Consider the following 21,944-nt stretch of genomic DNA (forward strand, 5'->3'; position numbering starts at 1 on the left):
TATACTTTACTAAATATCGGTCGACATGATCTGACAGCCCATTTTTGTATCTTGAAAACTTATTTAGACTTTTTGGGGTAGCTCAAGCGATGATATTACATTTTAGACGGGAATATATGTAACATACTCGTATTTATTTATAAATAATACGCTACGTTTGCCTAACTTATTATTTAGGCGCTTCATAGAAAAAATGAATTATATAATTTGAATATTATAAGGAAAAATTACTTTATCTATACAGATGAATATCGCTTAGTATTAGATTGTTATTACGTAACGATATACAGCCTGAAGTCATTATTAAATTCTAAGTATTTTACCGCAAAATTTTAAGAAAAATGGTTGAGAAAATCTAAAGTAAAAAAATATTACCGCATTCCAGAGAACCTTACCCATCAGTCGGTAACAATTATTACGTCGTTTCTCAGCATTTCTTTTGTTAGTTTTTATCAGAATGCAAGGTTCTCGCCATTTCGACTTTTTGAAGTGAGGGTTAGTAAGGGTGTTGTTAATTGTTTATGTTAAGCACCGACTTTAAAAAGACAAAATTTAATAAAGAGTTGAAAAAAATCTTTTATTTTTTCTTTTTAGTGCAAGATTTTTAGTTTGTTTTTATAATAAACTAAAATATAGTAGAATAATAAAAATATTATTGTTATAAGTGCGAGTGAGGATGTTAAGTCAGTTCAAGTTTAATAAACTATATTTTAGATCTTTAACTATATACTAGGGTAAGTCAATTATTATCCGCAATGTAGTTATACATTTTATTGCACTACAAATTGGAAACTTACATGTACATCATTTTTCAATATAGTCCCCTTGCATTTCAACGCACTTGGTCCATCGTTGCACAAGCTTTCTGATGCCCTCATAAATGAAAGGTTTTCGGTTGAGCTGCGAGCCAGGAATGCACCGCTTCTTTCACTGTTTCCTCCGAGGTAAATCGACGGCCCCTTAATGCCTCTTTGAGGAGACCAAACAAGTGGTAGTTAGAAGGGGCAAGATCAGGACTATACGGAGGATGAGCCGGTACTTCGAAGTTGAGCTTCTGGACCGTTTCAGCAGTATGTGGACGGGCATTGTCATGCAACAACACAACACCTTTCGACAGCAGTCCTCGGCGTATTCTTCGAATTGCAGGCTTCAGCTTGGCAGTAAGCATCTCACTGTAACGTGCACTGTTTATTGTCGTGCCCTTTTCCTCATAATGTTCCATTACTGCGCCTTTTGTCCCAAAAAAACCGTAAGCATCAGTTTTCCTGCGGACGGTTGGGTCTTGAACTTTTTTTTGCGGGGTGAATTTGGATGTTTCCATTCCATACTCTACCGTTTACTCTCCGGTTCGTAATGATGGATCCGTGTTTCGTCACCGGTGATGATTCTGCCTAAGAAGTTCGTTACCGTAGCGATCCAAATGTTTTTGGCAGATGTACAAGCGCGTTTGTTTATGCGACTGTCAGAGTTGTTTTGGGACCCGTTTTGCACAGACTTTATGAAACCCTAGTCTGTTGCGGATGATTTCGTAGGCAGAACTGTGACTAATTTGCAGACGATGTGCCCCTTCATCGATAGTTACTCGTCCGTCTAAGAAAACCATGTCACCTGCACGCTCAATGTTTTCCTCATTTGTGGCGATAAACGGTCGTCAGGCTCCTTCGTTGTGCGTAACACTTGTGCGACCGTACTTTTTCAAACCGTTCGTAGACACTCCGTTGCGGCAACACACTGTTTCCGTACTATACCGAAAGTCTTCGATGAATTTCGGCCCTTGATACACGTTCCGACCACAAAAAACGGATCGCTGAACGTTGCTCATCTTTGGTGCAAATAGAAAGCAGAGCAGCCATGGTTAACGGCAGGGCAGCGATAATGGGACTAATCTAGCAGCATCAAACCTTCACAGACATAACAACAATTTAACCACGCATGCGTCATCGACGCAACACGACAGTACTACCAACATAAACAAAAATATAAGTAAATAGCTGATAATAATTGACTTACCCTCGAAGTTAGGTGTAAATAAACAAAAACTTATGGGATTTGAAAGCAAGGATCCTATGAGATCAAAAATTGATTTAGATATTGAAGTCTTTAAAAGAGTGTGAGGTTTTTTTATATATACTTAGTTTCCAGTATTTCATGTAATGCAGATAAAAACAAATAGCTTCAGGAAAGTATGCGGTACTATTAGGAAGAATTTTCAGATAAGCCAGAACTGACCGCCAGCTAGAATATTTCAAGATAATGGCTGTCTCAGTCCTTTTATTGGGATATGAAAATTAAATGTCTTCTTTTAATATCAGTGAAAACAGTAAAAAACTAACAATTTTCACAGCAACAGTCTAGGCTTCTAGGTCAAGACATATTTAATTGATCATAAACCACTTTCAAAGAGCACCATCATTTAAATTGTGTTCATTAATTTAGAATGTTGTTTTAAATTTTACTTAAAAGTGCCATTATGAACATATTTTCATTTAGAAATAACTGAATAACCAAATGAATGGTTAAAAAGCATTATTTAATTAGATATATTAAAGAGAATATACAACTTCAAACAAGAAAATTCTAATAATTCCTATACAGAAATTTTATCCCTTTTATTAAATATTTTACTGGATTTAATTACAAATACAACAATAGAAAATTTAATAAATTCCTGCATGGATTTCAGAACAAGTAATAGATTGAGTCTTAACGATTGTAACAAATTTATTTGTAATAGATACATGTGATTACAAATAAAATTGACACTTTTGATGATTTATGAAAATTTTTTAATATATTTTAAGATAGTAACTGATACAGTGTTGCAGGGAATGTTTCTAAGCGGGTATGACTACTATTGTTGACTCTGTATTGATTATTGTGTCATATGACTCAGTCTGGCAGATGGCACACCTGTGTAAAAATTTATTCCTGTACCCAAAGTTGCCAAAACAAACACTATTATTATTGTAAGACATTTCTGAACAAAAACAGTAAATGATCGCTAACAAGCCAATCTGTGACTGAAAAAAGCAATTTGAAAACATAAAGTCTTTGTAAAAAGAAAGGTTCTGAAAGACTTTCGATGAGTTAAAAGAATTTATCACAATACTGTTGAAAGTGTCAAGTGGAATATGCTTTCACATGTTTGAGATGAATTGGATTATTGTGTTAATATCTGCCATGTGACATATGATGCTTGCAGAACACTTATACTTTTAAACTTTAAGGATTCCCTGTAAAACTGTGTAAATCATATTCTTCATATTGGAAAAATAATTCTTTTTTCAGACCGTCAGAAGAGTCTATTTCATTTGTAATCATCGGTATTTACATTAAATATCTCACTGAAAATATATTTCACGAATTTAAAAAGAAGGCTACAGAATTGCATACAGAAGCATTAAAAAAAAAAATGTAGTTTGACAAAAACTCACAAGTACAACAAAACAAATTTGATAAGTGACTGTTCTCAGTCAAATTTGTTGAGTATGTTTTTTATACAATACAAACAATTTTCATTCTAAGTTTTACATTAGACAAGCAGGGGGCAGTTTTTCTCAATGATAAAAGTATATATAAAATCACTTCATTCCAACAATGAATCCATTTTCAGAAGTCACCTTATTAAAGCAATATTCACACACTTCAACAAAGTGAAACTAATATGTATATAAACAATTAGGAACAAAACAAAGCACATTGAAGCAACTGAAAATACATAAGCGCATAAAAATATTATTCTATGTAAAGAAAACATAACTTAAATCGCATAATACTTCAAAAACATAAAAAATAACAAAAGATATTTCAAACCCAGTTTAAACACCAGCACTTCATTTGATAATATGCAGCATTTTTATTGAAACTCTCTGAAGGTAAATCTTTTTGATTAAGACTGAACATTTTTTATTTGTTTCACCTTAAAGTAAAATTTATTTTAGTCGATTTACAAACTATTCTACAACTTCTTCTCAGTTGGGCTCTTAATTTCCAAAGTTTAATCTTGATTATCGTTCATGATTGTTTCTAAATATACATATATCTGCTTATCCTTCAACCTATTTCTTGGTTCATCTTTGGTTAACAACCAGTGATGTTATTTTTTCTGATTACTTTATATTTTTCATGTCTATATTTTTAATATCGTTCACTTCTTTTTATTGTATTTCTTTTTCTTTATTATAGTTCCAACAATCTAACAAACTTATTTGTTAGAATGTTAGAAACAATAATCACTTATTCTCAAAAAATAATATCCACCTTTACCAAGCCAGATAACTAAACTGTTTTTACGTAACTTAACACATCTTTGGCCTACAAGAAAGGGCTTCATTATGCTTCTGTTGTCATTTTTTTTTTATAAATCACCAGATCTTTCTACCAATTTATTTAAAATATAATTAAATGATTTTCTTTTTTATAAAAGAAAATACTATTACAATACTATTCTATTGACGACTTTAAATAGTATTAATCAAAAAATTATTAAAAAACAACCCACAACTTTCTGCATCCTGTTCAATATGTACATAATTGTGTACTAAAATAGTTTTTGTTAATGCCATCTGATTTATTTTGTAGTTTTTTAAAGTATATAATGACATCATCTGGATACAATTCATCAAGCTATGGTTTATGTGTCTTACATTTCTTAATTCCAGACTTTTAGGTAGAATTAAAATTTATACTTCAACTACTCATGTGAAACAATTTAAATAAGATAAATTTAATAGATTTTAGTATAACAAAGTATTAATCTTAGCTGAATGTATAGTATGTTAACTTCAGTTGAATTTTTTTTTTTTATGTTATCAAATGCTACTCTGTAGAGAGGCTGTCTCAATTCACAGCTGATGATTGTAATAAGTTGAAACCCATAACCTCCCAGATGCAGTTTTCATACATAATTTTCAGTATGTGGTAATTTTATTGTTACCTAATGCTTGCAAACATTAAGATCGATAATACAGAACCGTGTCATAAAAATAAGAGTTCTTTATGGCTTTCTATTATCACTATTGTCAACTTCCATGTAGAATGGAGTGTCTCTGTCTTTAATCCGGAAGGTTCTGGTTTTGAATCCCTGTTAGACTTAGCATTAGAAACTTCATCCATCATAAAGTAACTGTAATATGATGTACACGTATAGTTGATATGAGAACATATATAAATAAAAAAATATTTGCCCCTAAAAATGGTATTTTAAAAGAAAAGAAAATGGTTATAAACTTTTGAATTAGTTTGTAAAATTACTAGTTTATGAATATGCGATATAAGTTTGTAGAATAGTCTTTAATACCTTCCTTCTCATCAGCGGTCTTGTAATTAATAGTATTCACTTTGAGTTTCTTTGGTATCTGCCCAAATAGTACGTTTCATTATTAAACTATATTTGTTCTTTTAATTTTATGTTTTGCTAAATTTATTATATAATCTTGTATTTCATTCAGATGATGAATTTGTGGATGATTTTGTGTTTTGTATAAAATGTAGTGCGGTTTAATACTTTAACATTCATTTTTCTGTTTCTATAAGACAATTTGCCAAGATTGTTTCTGTTTTTACGAGTAGTTATTTAATATGATAATTTTACAGTTGATAATACATCCTGTCTGCCTCATGTAATATCTGTTTCATAACTTTGTTTTATTTTCTTTACCTTTGAGTTGGTTTATCAATGTATGGTGTGATTTTGTATTTAATCCTGCATTTCTATGAAATAACTATGTAAAATATTGGGATGTAATAGATACCGATGTTTGTAATCATTCAGAAGTGTTACTTCCATGAAAGTTAGATGCCACCTTTAGGTGCATCTTTGGTAGCATCTTTAGATGCTACCAAAAGGAAGATATGGTAATCTGACAGTAAAGGGGGTGGGCAGGTTATTTTTCATTTCTTGACATTTCATGACCCAGGAACCCAAAAAACAAAAAAAGGGATAATATTTGTAAGTATGTTCGTGTGATGGCATATTTGAAGCTTAATAACTTTTCGAGTGGATAAACTGATTTTGATGAAAATTTGTCCAGATACTCATGTATATGGGACAATTTATTGGTAAAATTTTGGGGTTAATATCTCCTGTGGGTGAGGAGGGGTTTTGAGGTCAGTTTTCTCTAAATTTTGCAAATGTCTTAGTACGAGTATTAAGCTCAGTACATGTGTGTATGCTTATCTCAGCAATTGAAAAAAAATCTTGCCCCAAAATTCCCCCTATCCCAAAAATAAAAAAAAGTTATCTTTTTATTTATTGCACATTTTTTATTTTATGTATTTTTTTAATGTCTTCCTAGATATAGTAGTAGTACAAGCGACCTCAAAAAAATATAGGAGCAATATTTGTAGTGGGGGAGGTAATCAAAGTTTAAAAATGTTGATTTGTTTTTACTTTTTCAAAACTTTCTTTGGTTTATTTAGAGTTTTTAATAATAATAATATTACAATAAAATTCCATCATAATTCACTCCTACCCCTAAAAAATAAATTTTCAGTAACTTTTTATCGGTTGTATGATTTATAGTGGAATATTTTTAGTTTCTTCCATTTAATACAGCAAACATAGAAAAATCAAACGATTTTCTTGGAAAGTAATTTGGAGGTGAGGGAGCAGAAAAGAATTAAACAATAGCAATTTTTTTAATTTAAAAATTTTTTTGGTTTGTTTAAATACAATGATAATTTTACAATAAAAGTTTATCTTAAATTACCTCATACCCCAAAAAAATAAATGTTAGGTAACTTTTTTCATGTATAATTATTTTTCCACTTATAAGAATAAATAACCATTGCTTGGAAAGTAATTGTATTACAACTTTGTTGTCGGCATTTTCTGATTAATCTTAAATACATTAAAGGATGAAAAAATTAATGTTTATATTGAATTTACAGTTGGTCAGTTGAAAAATTAATTCACTTAAAGTAATATTTATGTATTTTTTTTTTAACATATTATGGTTGCATTAAAGTGTTTTTTGTTGTTGTAATTTTAAAGTAAATTTGCTAGATATCTTAGTAGAGTGTATTGATTTAGAGAATCCTTTTTAAAAAATCAGTTTAAATTATTTCTAAAAACATTTACAGGCATAATAAGTTAAGTGAAGCGGTTTGTAATAGCTTTGAACAAAGTTTCAAAAATTTTCTTGCATTCTGTCGATATATTAAACTGTGAATTGTAATGACATTATTATTATCTTCCATTTAACAGAACTTTCTCATGCGCATACATAATGTCATAAACTACGTAATGTGTCATAAACTGTTGACTAATTCATTTCTGTTAAACATTACATAATTATAACATTCCTATTGCTATATAAAGTAAGGGTTCACGTTTTGCATCCTCCAGAAATTTTGTGATTAATTCTACTAGCATTTTTTGTCTAAATAAATACTTAACTCCATAACTCCAAATATTAACTAAAGTATTTATAGTAAGAATCCATGAAACAGTGTGAATATGAAATAGATTTGTTTCCGGATTCAGACTATTTACTTTACGTGTGGTTCACTGTATTAATGGCCGATAAGTTCTATAAAACTGATCACATTGAATTAAGGGTTGACCTGGAATAGATTAATCGGTTAATATGTTGTACTTAGATTAAAAATGCATTTTATATTAATTAATAACTTGCTTTCAGATGAATGAAACTTTTTCTTTCAAAGGTCTTTTGAAGCTAACTTTTGGCTCCTTTTTGATGAAATATCTGGTAGAACTGTCGGCAGTGTTTCATATCTTAAAAACAATTTTATTGTGTAATCAGATAGTACATACAATCTATTTTGTGTCTGTTTTAGTATGTTTGTCAAATGTTTCTTTGTAAATTGTATACCGTTATTTTAATTGTATTGAGATACTGCTTTTACCCATCAGATTTAAAATTTGTCTGCTTCAGTTAATTTGTATCTTTATATGCTCATTTTGTTTCTGTAAGGTAATTAAAAACTTTGATTCATCTTTTGTATGCGGTTCTCGTACGTGTTGTTACACGTATCTGTGGGGGAATGTCCATCCAGTCTTTCCAGTTCAATGTTTATTGTAATTGCTGCTGTTTAATTTGCATTTGGAGTTTCTGTGTTTTACAGTGTTTGTTAGTAAACAAACACTGTTTGTTAATTTTTTTTCATATCTTATGTAAGATATTGTCTATTACTGTGGCCGGTCATACTAGATTTTTATTGAATTGAGTTATTCATTATAATTTTCACCTGAAATAGGTGTGTAGTAAGTAAGAAATGATTGCACATCATTTTAGTGATCTGTAAGAAAACTGAATTTCTGAGTTGTATGGGGTAGTTAGATTTCTTAAGTGTGTTATAGCGGATTTTCTTTATGTTTAAAGGTAGTGAGGTCAAGAAATTTAAGTGAAATGTTGCGTTCATATTCTGCAGTGAAATATAAATTGGTGTTTAATTTGTTGATAGATGAGTAATGTATGAAGCATCTAATTTTACTTTTGTACGAGAGTATGATATCATTATACCAATTTCAGTATAATATTTTGGTAGTATTCTTCTCAATGTGTAAATAAGTGTTTTTGAAGTATAAAATATTTTAATCAGGAGACTAGAAATAGGTAAACCCGTTCAAAGGTCTGATTGAATTTGTTATTGTATAATTTTATTCCATTATGGTTAGTGTTAAATTATGATTTCAGTTATCTATCGTTACAATAACTTATTTATTTATTTATTTTTGTTAGCGACTTATCTGTCGTGGTGATGGTTTCTTAGAATGTTTTAAAGTAAATATTTTATTCTGATCGGTATTGTTACATTATATAAATCAGATCAGGAATGGGTACATATCTTACTTCATAGATAGAAAAAGAAACTGTTCCAATATTTTCCTGGATGTATCGAGAATAACCATAGTAAAACCTTGATCAGAGGAGCATCATAAAATATACAATTAATTATAGAATAAAACATAGATGTGATTAAAAAAACCGGTAATAATTATTTAAGATATAAACTCATAAAGTTATATTTAAGTAAATATGTGAAGATAATAAATATAAAAAATAACTACAAAATACATGATAATTCAAAAGTTGTTAATGAAAATTATTTAAACATGTATATATGTATATGTTGTCTGGAAGTGTGGAAAATCCTGTTTTTTTTTACATTTAATATTTAACAATTCATCAATAGAGAATTATTATTTTTATAAAATAAAATCTTTTAATTGTATTTTAAATAAATTGGTAGTAAGTCTTTTAAAATGACTAAGTAACTTATTAAAAATGGGAGTGGAAGCGTAGTAAAACCCTTCTTATAAGCTGAAATATTGTGTTGCGTTAAAGAGAAAACAGTTCTGTTATATAGTTTGATATAGAGGTTGTGAGATCAATAGTTTTGTTAATGTAATGATCACTTACATCGAAGGGTGCATGTTAAATAATTTTTAATTATTGCCATTTATCGTACTCTTTGTTGATAATTTTCTTTTTTAATAAAAGAAAGAAAAACTGATGACCAGATTAAAGTTTCAGATCCTTCGACTCAATCTGCAATAAAGATTTATCCTGTTTATAATCAATATTAAATTAGATTAGATTTGCTTCGATTTAGTGGATGAACAAAAATTGAATGAAGGGACATGTCAGAAATAAGAAATAAAGTAGGGACTTTCCATTCTGTATTGAAGTCTCTAATGATATTGAACGTATAAAAAATAAGAAAAAACTTACTGAATCAAAATGCTGTTAACAAAGCAAATAAAAAAATAATTTTCCCATTCATGAACTAAATATATATCTAAATTATTAAACCAGTAAGAGATGACAATGCATGTTTGTTTTTTTTCAGAAGGATTTAAATAAATTATGGTAGATTTCATTTTAAAAAAAACTTTACCAAGGTCTGGCCTACATTTCGTTGTAAATCAGATTTCTTCAAAAAGGATCACCAGGAACGCTTAGTGTTGTGCATTGTGTACAGCATTGGTATTTTGATTAGGTTTTAAAAATTCTTTATTGTATGTGATTCATACAAAAAGTATGTGATAAATTGTATTTTTTCATTTAAAATTTTGTTTTTATGTGTAGTGTATTGCATATTGCTCTGATGAATTCAGTGTTCTTCATTGTTAATACATAAAAATTTCTCATGTTGTTGATGTTTATGGTTGTCTGATTAGTAAAGAAACTGAAATCAAAGAAAAACTTTAGCCTGAAATTTCATATATGTTATATAAGGTTAGTTGTAGCAGTTGGGATGCGTATTAAAATTATGTGATTGTACTAAACCCTAGTGTGACCTTGACTGTATTACGTGGTTTTTAACTGATATAGCTGATGAACAGAACAAAGAATATTTTTTGTTACCTATTTTTTGGATTGATACCAGTACTTTTTTAGAGAATGGTGAACTTTCGGTGAGAATCGGTTCACATTATAGTGATTAATGGAAGTTGTATTAAAATTCATTTGCAACATTCTGTACATGTGAACTGGAATGATGATGTTGATGACAATTTTGCCACATATTGTTATATTAGATTCCATCTTTATATTTTTATTGTTTGGATTCAGATTGCCTTATGTTGCATTTATGTTACATTTTTTATATTTTTCCATTGCAGTTTTTCCAACATTGCATCTGCATTTAATTAAATAACATATAAATCTAATTTGCTTAATGAAACCAACGAACTTATCGGTAAACTCTGTATCATAGATTTTATTGTTGATGGAACCACCTGATTTATGTACCATTTAGTTAGTGCATTTCAAAGATTATGTTATATAGATTTAAAACTCATTTGATTATCTTGGATGTATATGTTTAGTTCCATAATGGTTGTAGCTAACAAGACGTGAATTACAAATCAATCTTAAACCGCATAGCCATTTTCAAGAATAACAGATATACAATGTGTGTATTTTATATCTTGGTGCTTGGCAGATGTAATATACATATTAAAGTGTGTTGAATTGCTAGTTATATAAGAACTTCAGATAATAAATAGAGTTAACCACTGAAAAGCTTGTACCTGTTCATTTTTTACATAATGTGCCATCAGTTATAAGTATGGTGTTTCATGAAATATCTATTGAAATCATTATGACGAGTGAACTGCTGTAAGTAATCTATGTAGAATAAAACATATAATATTGTTTTGGAATCATCAGTTTGCAATAATAAATAAATATTTTACTGCGATCAGTATATTATAATATAATGGGCGACTCATAAAGGACTTTACATCTTTAAGAGCGTATAAAGATTTATCGACAACTTACAGATTTGGTTAAGGTTTCATTTCATAGAAAAACACATGAAGCTTGTCATCCAACATTCACTTTGGTTTGATATGGCCTCCATTTGTAAAGCGATATATATCCATTCTGAAGTTGATTTTATTTCAGACTGTAGCAAGCAAGTCGGGTTACTTTGCAGCTTCAGCATTAATTCGAAGTCTTAGCTCAACAAGATAAGCAGACAAAGGCGGTGGTATATAAACCTGACCTTTAAAGAAACCCCACAAGAAAAAATATAGCAAAGTCAAATCTGTAGTAAATCTGTAGTAAGGTGACCATGCGATTGGACCTTCACAACCGATACATCGACCTGGGAATCTAGTATCAAGAAAATCAAGAACTAGGCGGTAGTGAGGTGGTGCCTGGTCTTGCTGATAGTAATGGTATCCTATCTCGGTCATCATTGTCTAACTGAGGAATTAAAAAATTTTGAAACCTGTCCAGATAAACGATACCATTTACAATCGCCTCCTGGAAGTAAAACGGGCCGTGCAGTGATTTCCAAACTGTGTGCTGCGGCGTCTCAGGAAACCGTGTTCTCTTTACAGGGATGCCGCGAAATATTGTAAAAGCTTCATAATTAATTGAAGCAAGACATTTATAGTTACTAATTTAATGAAGGTAAAAAAATAATGAAGATACACGAGTTCTCTTACTTACGAGTAGTCATACTTCTACTTAGGGTAGAGCACCGTGGAAAAATTTTAATTGAAAAAGGGCGCCGCGACTCGGAAAATGTTGGGAACCGCTGTATTAGTGTATTAAACTATGTATTACTACATATTAAAAATTGAAAGAACATTTCATGTCCCATTTTGTGAATTATGTCCTTCAGGTGACAAAGCGCTTAGATAATAAAGAGTCTATTCTCAATTTTTTATGATCTCAGTAAATCGTTCAATTTAGTTCCACATTTTTACTGATGAAAAATTTTAGTAGCTATAGTATCAGACAATTGGTTGATCATACCTTACTGATTGTAAACAGGTAGTTAGAATTTCATCTTTTGATGATAATAAAATGTAGGTCTTCATATCAAGATGTAAAGTGCACAGTGTCACAGAGAGGTGTCCTCAGTTTGTTGCTTTTTTTTGGTTTATTATTAATCTACCTCAAAATTTTGAACCGTTCTCTATTACAGTTTTCACACATAATGTAGCTGTGTCTATATCAGAAAATAGTTTTAAAATGACTTGAAAACTCTCTGTTTCAAAAATGTAGTATTTTTAAAATTAAGGCACTACTTTAAATATGGATAAAACTTTGCATCGTGCTTCTGTGGCAGATATAATATGCTAATTATGCGAATGGAATTTCCATTTTTGTTAATATTATTTCTTTTGAAATATCATTGTTGCTTTTTATTCTTTTAAATTTTCATAAAGCCATTTTCACCTTTCTATTAAAATAATATTACATGTTTGTTATAATATTACATATTTCTATGAATCTTACAAAGCTGTCTGTGAATGAACTTTGATAATATATATTATTATTCTATCCTTAAGTGATTGATATTTTGACAATACATCACCGGTTAGCTTTAGCATTTCTTTTAATAAATTCTAACAAATTGAGAAAAACATGAAATTATGATTTTATATAAGGATTTGGGAAAAATTGTTTAAATATATTGAAGGATAATTTATTTAACATCTTAAAAATAATGATTATTTCCAACAAATAGAATTTAATTTGAGCAGTAACATGTTTCCTTTCATCTGGAAGTTACTGCGATCAAATCCAGTCAGGTATAATGCATTTTTCATACATTACAAAATTTTCATTCCATATTCCTTCATAAAAGCTTTGACGTTATGCAGTAAATGAATTATTGATCGCAAAAAAAATTATTATCGATAAAACAATATTTAGAATAAACAGTTTTTAATTTAAAAATGTAAACATAGAGTATGTTGTGTATGCAGTTGATAAAAAGATTTTATCGCTTCTCTATTATGTAGTGTTTTATACGTGGAAATACTTTTTAAAATCATATACAAAATTCATACCTATGAATAGAAATTGAAACTAATTGAAAAACCTATTTCAGTTGATAAAAGGTTTAATAGAAAAAAATGTATTTATTTCTTTCAAAAAAAGAAAATTATTTTCAAAGGTTGAAATTAGACACTCGTTTGAAGTGCTAATACACAATACACAGAGCTACTATCAATATGATTATCCCCATCAGTAATAAATAATACTACAGAAAGCGCTTGAACTTTGTGCACATACTGCATAGTAACATAGACTAGTCACTTGCATATGGTCTGTACAATTAAATTTCTAGTTTCTAGGATGCTACTCAAGAGAGATAATTCAAGTGTTGCAAAAAAATTACATTGCAAAGATGCAGTTTTTTTGGTATTCTGGTTATTCATATTTGAAACTAAATTTCCAAATTACTTGTATTATTATTTATATTTTGCTCATATAATTAGGCTTATTGAGTTCATTTTTTTAAATTTTGAAATAAAGCTTTTATGAATACTTATTAAAAGTTAACTGATGTATCGTAATTTTTTTTTTTTTTTAGACTAATACAATACCATTTTCTGTGGATTTGAAATTTAAAAATGAGTAAATACTTTGCTGAGAGTTGTAGTAGTAGTAGTAATAATATTCTGTTTATGTCTTTATTTACATCTTTTCTTTTATTTTACGTCTATTTATGTCTTTTCCTGTCCCAACAGTTTTCTCATTCAGTATTACTTGACTTTTATCTTAATTCATTGTTTTTCTCTCTCTTATAGCAGTTTATTTCAATTCTCTGATGCATACATACTGTGCAAGTTATTTTATCTGCACTTTGAACTTACATCCGTGCAGTAGGAGGAGTGGGGATATGATATATAAATTAACTAGTCCTGATTCTTTATGTCAGTTTGCACACAGTCTATGTAATCCATCAGATTTACTGTATTCTTTATTTCAAGTAGTAAATTGTGAATATTATATTTTATTTTTTAGTATTTTATTTTATTAAGTAGAGAATGTATTCGTTTAGCTGTATTAAATTAGCGTTTTTAATTATTATCAATTTATTTCTATATAATATTTTATTTATTTCGTGTGAGAAGATTATTTTTCCAAGTTACCTTGATGCTGAAGTAAAAACTACTAAAGGAAATCATCAGCATAAATCAGTGAGTAAAAATAGTAAAAGATTTCCTTATTTTCTTGGAAGGCATACATTAATTTGACTAAGAAAAAAAATCATTGAGGTATAAATAACATAAAACAGAATAATTTTTTCTGAGATTAATGATGTCCATTATTCATATATATATATATATATATATATATATATATATATATATGGCTAGTAATCACAGTTACTAGACAGTTCTAAAGTGCTAAGTAATTTAAATTTTTTAAATTTGTTTTTAATTGTATTATTTTAATGAGATGGTACAATTTTATTAAATTTTAAATATGGTAACTGATAATTTTGATATGTATACAATTGTTTAATTTTTTTCCAATGCTCAACTGAGTTGATTTTCTACAGAGCTACTTGTAAGTTAATTATTTAAGAAATATTTGCCCTTCGTTAATGTCGCAGATCTATATTTATCCTGATTATTTAGGCATACTAACACTATGACAATTGATCATCTAATAGTCTACATGACCACTTATATCAAGTCATATCTGACGTTTAGTTTACATATTCTTATTAATTGTTCTGCATGGAAATAGTATAGAAAATAAATATAAGAAATTACTATAAATAAAACAGAAAAAATTTATTAAAATAAATTTTCTCAAACACAGTTGTACATTTTTTACATTATAACAATTTTTTTTTATTTGGTGTGATAGTAAAATAAGTTCTGTAGTTCTAGATTTATACAGAAATATCTGGCCAATTAATCAAGTTAGTCAGTTGCCCGTGGCAAAAATTTTATACAATTTCTAAAAAATTCTATTTTACTACAATAATAATTTTCTTTCATTCATATATAAATATTACTGGTCAGTATTGTTACTATTATTATGTTGGTCTTAAGAGTGCCAAAATTAAGTGTAAGGAATCATCTGTGGCTGAGTCAGAGAACGCCATTTGCTAGAAGTATGGAAATTATTCACGCATGTAAAATACTGATATTTTTTATGTGAGCTTTGTTAAAAAGGTCAAAGATCAGTTACATGCAATGGAATTTGTTTAAAAACCATTTATATTATAATTGAAATTAATATAATAATTAATACAGTGCGTTCGGAAAGTTGTTGTGCACTGGAATTATGGAATTATAACGAAGAAACTTGCTTAATTATTATTACTTTGTATTTTCTTTTAATTATTTTATAGAAACAGATATTACAGTAACTGGAATAGTTTATAAAAGGTGCTGAAAATGACCTCCTCCTACAACAATGTAACACTGTGCACATTTCAATTTCTTTTCAAACACTTTAATCAACTGACGTACTGGAATGTCTCGTCTGCATGTCATTATTGCAGTTTTTAGTTCATCATTTGTGCATGTTCTGTTGCAATACACTGCTTGTTTTGTTCCCTCTATAGAAAATCATCTGGGAAATCAGATCAGGTGATTGTTAATGATTCATTCACCAAAGACATTTCATAAAAAAGTCATTGACTTGTTAGCTGTGTGTGCTGTGGCTCCATCTTGTTGGAACCGACTATGATTGATTTCCACTTCTGTTAACTGACTAATGAAGTTTGTTAAAACAACAGAATAACAATTGCTATTAACTAACTGTATTTTTAAAAAAGATTGGACCCACAGTGCGCATTCTACTCGCACAGACATAGATGCCAATTTTTGCTTTGTGTGTAAAGATTGTTCATGTAATTCATGGGAATTAGTTGTCGACTACAGTCATGTATATTGTGAATTAATATACCCTCCCAAATGAAATCACATTTTAGATGAAACCACATTTCATCTGTAAAATGTAATGTCGAGGATACCTATGGAATTTTGGTCAATAAAACCTTTAAACCATTGACCATAATATAGTCTTTTTGATCTGTAGGTTTCAGTTCTAAACACACATTACTTTGTCGGAGAAAAGTTTCAGTTTTTTCTTACAGCTTTATGTGCGGCACCAAGTTTGATATCTTGTGCTGCTGTGCTAACTTACCCATTGACTTTGGTGGAAATAGCATCTGAAATATCAAGCAGCTTTTGTACGTATAGTTTAGGTGGTGTTCCATTTCGATCAGTGTTGGGCAACAGACTGTGTTGCCTGAAATTTTTCAGTAAGAGTTTGAACTGCATTGTGGTGTATTTCAGGGATATTTGGAAAATTTTCAGAAAAGTTGTGCTTCACTAATCAGTATACTTGTCACCTTTTTCTGTTCAATGAGAAAAATGCATTCCTCTACCGAAAGAACCGTTATGTTTCTCACAACTATTGATTCTGATAAACCAAACTGTACGTGTTCAATCAATCCAACAACTGACATCTTGGTTTATTACTGAGCAAGGCCCAACAAATTCACAGGGCAACCAACCTAATGCCGAAAGAAGAGATAACTCTAAATCACATAATTCTAAATCCTACTGCGACTTTCTTGAAAATGAAATTATCGTAGAATTATTTTTAAAACAAAAGATCAGTAAACTATAAACCTTTTTTTGTTTAATTATAAAGTTTAATAGTTTTTTTTTATCTGTCTTGGAAATTTTATTATGTAACTACAAGTTTCAAGGTTATAACCTATCATCAGGTTAGAATTGTTGTCATCCATGTTGAATTATCATTATAACTATAAAACACATTAAAATGAATGGATTTAAAGTGATCTTAATATTTATGATCATACCCGTGCTTTTGTACTCTACACAATGTCTTGTTAAGAGTTACATTGGGTATATTCAACATCATGACTGTTGTTGAATGTAGTACTATTTATTTGTTAATTTATAATGTTTTTACAATTTAAGTGAACTCAATATGAATGAAAAAATTTTAACCAGAAGCGTGTAGTTGTATAATAAATTATGTTAAAAAGTCAATTCATATAGATAAGGTAAATTTTTCTTTTTATTATTATGTACTAGGGCAGCCAGAAAGTAACTTACATTTGTGCCTAGCATGGAGATGGGTGGGGATAGAGCTGCTATCTTGGCATCAAAACGTTTCTATACTCAGTACGCATCAAGCTGTCATAGCGTGTAGTCTGTGATTTTTTTACTTTGTTCGTTGTGAATTATTGAAGTGTGCGCTTCAATAAAAAATCCCCAGTTGTGAGGTGCATTCAGTGATTAGGTTTTTACTGGCAAAAACCTCAAACCAATGAAATTCATCGGCAACTGTGAGGTGACGGAGATGGAATAATGAATGAAGGTGGAATGAGGCAGTGGTGCATTCAGTTTAAAAAATGGCCGCATCGATGTTCATGATGAGGACCGCAGTGGTCGGCCTAGCCTTGTGACTGATGAACTGACAGAAAAAATCAACGATAAAATTCTTGAAAATCGCCGCATTACGATTACGGAATTCTCGCTTCATTTCACGAAGTTTACTGCATGACATTGTATCGGGGAAGCTTGGTTATTGCAAGATGGATACCAAAAATCTAAGCCGGCAGATTTCTACAGTGAAGGAATTGAAAAGCTTGTGCACCGTTATAATAAGTGCCTTAATTTAACGATGACTACGTAAAGAAATAGTTTAAGATTGTTACTTTTAAATGTATATAATAAAATTTCTTTTTTTTATTTTGTTGGTTTTTTATTTTAAAAAGTAAGTTATTTTCTGGATAGCCCTCATAAGTAAAAAGTGCTACTTGGAGAAAAAAAATTACCGTATTGATTAAACTGGTTTTTTTTATTAGAAGTTTTAAAATTCTTAACATTTAACATTTATTCAGTAGAAGAGATAAGTTAAATAAAATCAATATTGTAATATTAAGATTTCAGTTTTCCTAGATAATCTATGAAGTGGTTATTAGTTGAAATAGTAGAAATATTGAATGCAGTAAAACCTTGGTTTGAACATCTTGTCTAGATTTTCCCTGATTTTAATAAATTATATTCTTTTTAATTATTGTTTAGAAAATATTATATGTTAAATTTCTTTAGGCTTTTTTCTTCTAAGGATACAGGGAGATAATAACATTTAGATGTTATTATAATTTAGATACAGGGAGAGTTTTCCTGCATTTCATATGATTTGTTGTAGTCTGTACAGTTAACATAAGTTATTGCACAAATGTAAAATATTTTCTTCTTCTACTTGAGTCCATAGCATTAAATGGTCCACAAGCTATTAAACAGAATTCATCCAACTTCTCAGAAGCCGACTTACATAATGCTTACCCAAGTGCAAAGGTTGTTGAGATATTTCTCCTTTCTCCCGTTCTTTCAACTTGCCACTTACAGGAGACTTCTTGTGACCTTTAATTATTTTTTTTTGTTAATTGACAGTAGTTCTAACTCCTGTATTATGAGTTGTAGGGTTCTGTTAATCTCAAACATCCCTTAACCATCCTTAAGAACATCTCTGTTGCTTGCACCCAATTTTTTTCTATGCTTCACTGTTAGTAATAGCCAGGCTTCACCATTATATATTAACGCAGGAATTACCATCAATTTATAAAACTTAAGCTATGTTTTTTTTTTTACAATTTATTTCTTTAAGTTTTTGGTATAGTTTTATGTAGTTCTTGGAACTTTAAAATTTCATTTTTCTTTTCTTACATCTGCAACAACAACCTTAGATCAGATACAATATTATCCTTTAAAGACTACCACTTTAGTAGTCTATAGTTATATATTGATATCTTATCAGGGTGGAAGATAGACTTCTGCAATACATCTTCATTTTACTGAAGTACCACTGTTCAATTAATAAAAACGTATCTATTACCGATTCTTATTTCAAGTAAATCTCAAGTTATCTTTCTTTTTCAAATCTCCAACATATCATTTAAAAAAGATTAAATAGAATCTGAAAAACTTGATGTGAACCTACATTAGCATGCATCTACTTTAACATCTAACAAAGATATTAGAGTCTTAATAACTATTGACGTTCACTTTTACAGATTTTGAATAGGTTTATGAAATGTTTAGGTATAATAACTGTCAACTATTTTTTTACAAACTCAATCAAATAAGACCTTTTTGGAAATAAATATCCAATTAAGTTTAAAGATCTCTCATGGAATAACCAAAAAGATTTTTCAAAAACCCTTTATAGAACACATAGGGAAAACCTTAGGAACGTTATTAGTTTCCTAACTGGATTTTCAGGTACTATTTTTAATGTGATCAGTCATTTAGATTATCCAAAATCTAGTTTATGTCAGTAATCTAATGAAACTAATAGATTTTTTTTGTGGAATTTTTTAACTCTGTTAAATAGTCTCACTTGACGCACAAGGATTGGCAAGGTTTTCCTTTAAAAAATTTATGAATATTTTCAAATTGCTTTTTAATTTCTTTAGGTAAAACAATTTTTATTAAAGTATATATTTAAATTCGTTAATAGAAGATTATTGATCAGTAACCTTTCCCATTATCCATCTCTTTTCCTTAATCTTGATTTCTTTTATAATATTTTTAAGTTATGCAAATGTAGGTCTCTGATCGTGATAGAATCATGTTTAGGATATTGGGACCAACAGAACAATTGCATGCTTAGTATACCTGCAAGGTACTATCTGGAGAATTCATTTCTTGTTTGATCGCTGTACAATAAGCTTTATAACTGCATTCCTGTTTCATAAGTCAGGTATACCTACTAAAATAAAAGTAAAAATTAATCCTGGAAAATGAGAGCTCCAAAATTAAAAGCAAGTGATTAGATTACAAAATTTTTGAAGCATTCTCTCTTTCTGATAAATATTTTGTTTTTTCAGGGTAGATTCTCCGCTTTGCTAAAAATGAACCGGGCCAAAAGAATCAGAAGGTTAGAAGGGAACAGAAATGTTATTTAATCAAAGTTGTGTAGGACTAAAAATCTTACCGGAGCTCAATTTCCTTATTTGCAGTCAAAATTTTAATTTATTATTTGCTACACGATTATTTGACTCGCCCATAATATTTGTAACTAATATGTTCTATAAAATGATAAATTATTATAAAAAAAAAAAAAAAACATTTCAACTTATTTTTTTTTCATTTATGTCAAAAAATCTTCAATTGAAAAAATTGCTAGAGATTTTTTTCTTACTAAAAAAATATTTATTCTTTCTAGATTCACAGTGTATGTTATTTTTAGTAATAGAAATGATTACGGTTTGCTAATAACGTAAATTAAATGTTTCAACCTAAGTTAAACAATAATATTTCTGTTTATTTTTCTATTTCATTTGTTTGCTTAAGATATGAGTCGTGTACACAACCATTGCCAAACACATACTGTGTCCATTGTCACGATAAATGCTACAAGTAGTTTGTTAACAGATTGTGCGTTCATAAATTGTCTTTTGTGTTTTTGTTTTTGAAAATAAAATAAATTTTGTGCTTTCTTTTACGGAAGTAGTATTTGTATACATTTCTTTTTAAAATAATTTTAAAAAGTATTTAAAAATACTACTAGTATTATTTTAAAATAATTTTTAACTTATTGGTATACATTTCTTTTTAAAATTGTTTTATTGATGTCAACCTATGATTCGGATATAGGCCTAATTTTAAATAATAAAATTAAAACAGCAAGCAGAAATAATAAAATGTAATCTGTATAGAAAAAATGAAATTTTTTTACATTTATTTACAACCGGTTTCATTATTACCACCATCTTTAATATAATAATTTAGTCACAAATCTAAGAATAAAATGTAATATTTCTAATCAACAAAGTCATGTTTAAAAATATTTGTAGAAACATTCAAATTATGATACTTAAAACGTTAAAAAAATAATAAAATAAATTTATTGCAGACTAAATAGTTATAACAAATGTAAATGTACTTTTGCAATCAAATTAAAATTATAAGAAAACCTGTTAATATTTTATTATTAATAAATTCAATGATTTTATAAAATTTTATTTTCATCAGTTAAGTGAAACTACCAATCTATTTCTATTATCTTATTTATTTAAATTTTTGACGTATATTATATTTAATAATTATATCGATTTAATTATTAATTAATAAATTATAATTAGTATAATTGAATATTAATATTTTAATTAAATAATGTTAATGTTAAATTATACTATTATATCTGTGATAATTATGTAGTTCAAGGGGGGTTACATAACAGGACTAGATTATGAGGTTCCCCCCCCCCCCGTTGGAAAACCTAGATAAAAGTTTCACTATTTTTCAATATCAAATTAAATATATTTTCTTAATGAAGAACTTACATTTACATTAATATGTGTGTTTCTATTTAAACAATTGATTTTATCTGTAGAAGATTGTAATTTATTGTTGATAAATAACAATGGCTTATATACAAAGCAGTACAATATCAGCTTATACCCAGAAAATCCTGATTAGACTCTATATTTTTCATTTATTATAATATTTCCTGTACATAAGTTTTAAATTTATACAGTGAATTTTTCATCTGTGAAAAATAAAGATGTAGTATAAGTTTAGCGCAAGTTTATGGACCAGGAATTCCTGGTCAAGTCTTTATGATATTCTTGGCTCCTGAAGAAACTGTTTGTTTCATTTTCAGTTCCTTGTTTGAAGTAAAGGGAGTATTGTGATCCTGAAAAATTTCAGTTTT

At 28.9% G+C, this 21,944-nt stretch overlaps 1 protein-coding gene across 1 annotated transcript in view; it reads left to right on the forward strand.

Annotated features, from left to right (window-relative positions):
• Positions 1 to 14,150: 14,150 nt before the first annotated feature.
• The window catches only part of LOC142332402 (uncharacterized), a 42,300-nt gene continuing 34,506 nt past the window's right edge, over positions 14,151 to 21,944 (forward strand). The window contains exon 1 of the mRNA XM_075378830.1: positions 14,151 to 14,419. Coding sequence (XP_075234945.1) covers positions 14,267 to 14,419 — 153 coding nt within the window. The 5' untranslated portion in view covers positions 14,151 to 14,266. The remainder of the gene's footprint in view (positions 14,420 to 21,944) is intronic.

The sequence above is a fragment of the Lycorma delicatula genome, chromosome 11 (genome assembly GCF_047948215.1).
Source record: "Lycorma delicatula isolate Av1 chromosome 11, ASM4794821v1, whole genome shotgun sequence".
NCBI lineage: Eukaryota > Metazoa > Arthropoda > Insecta > Hemiptera > Fulgoridae > Lycorma > Lycorma delicatula.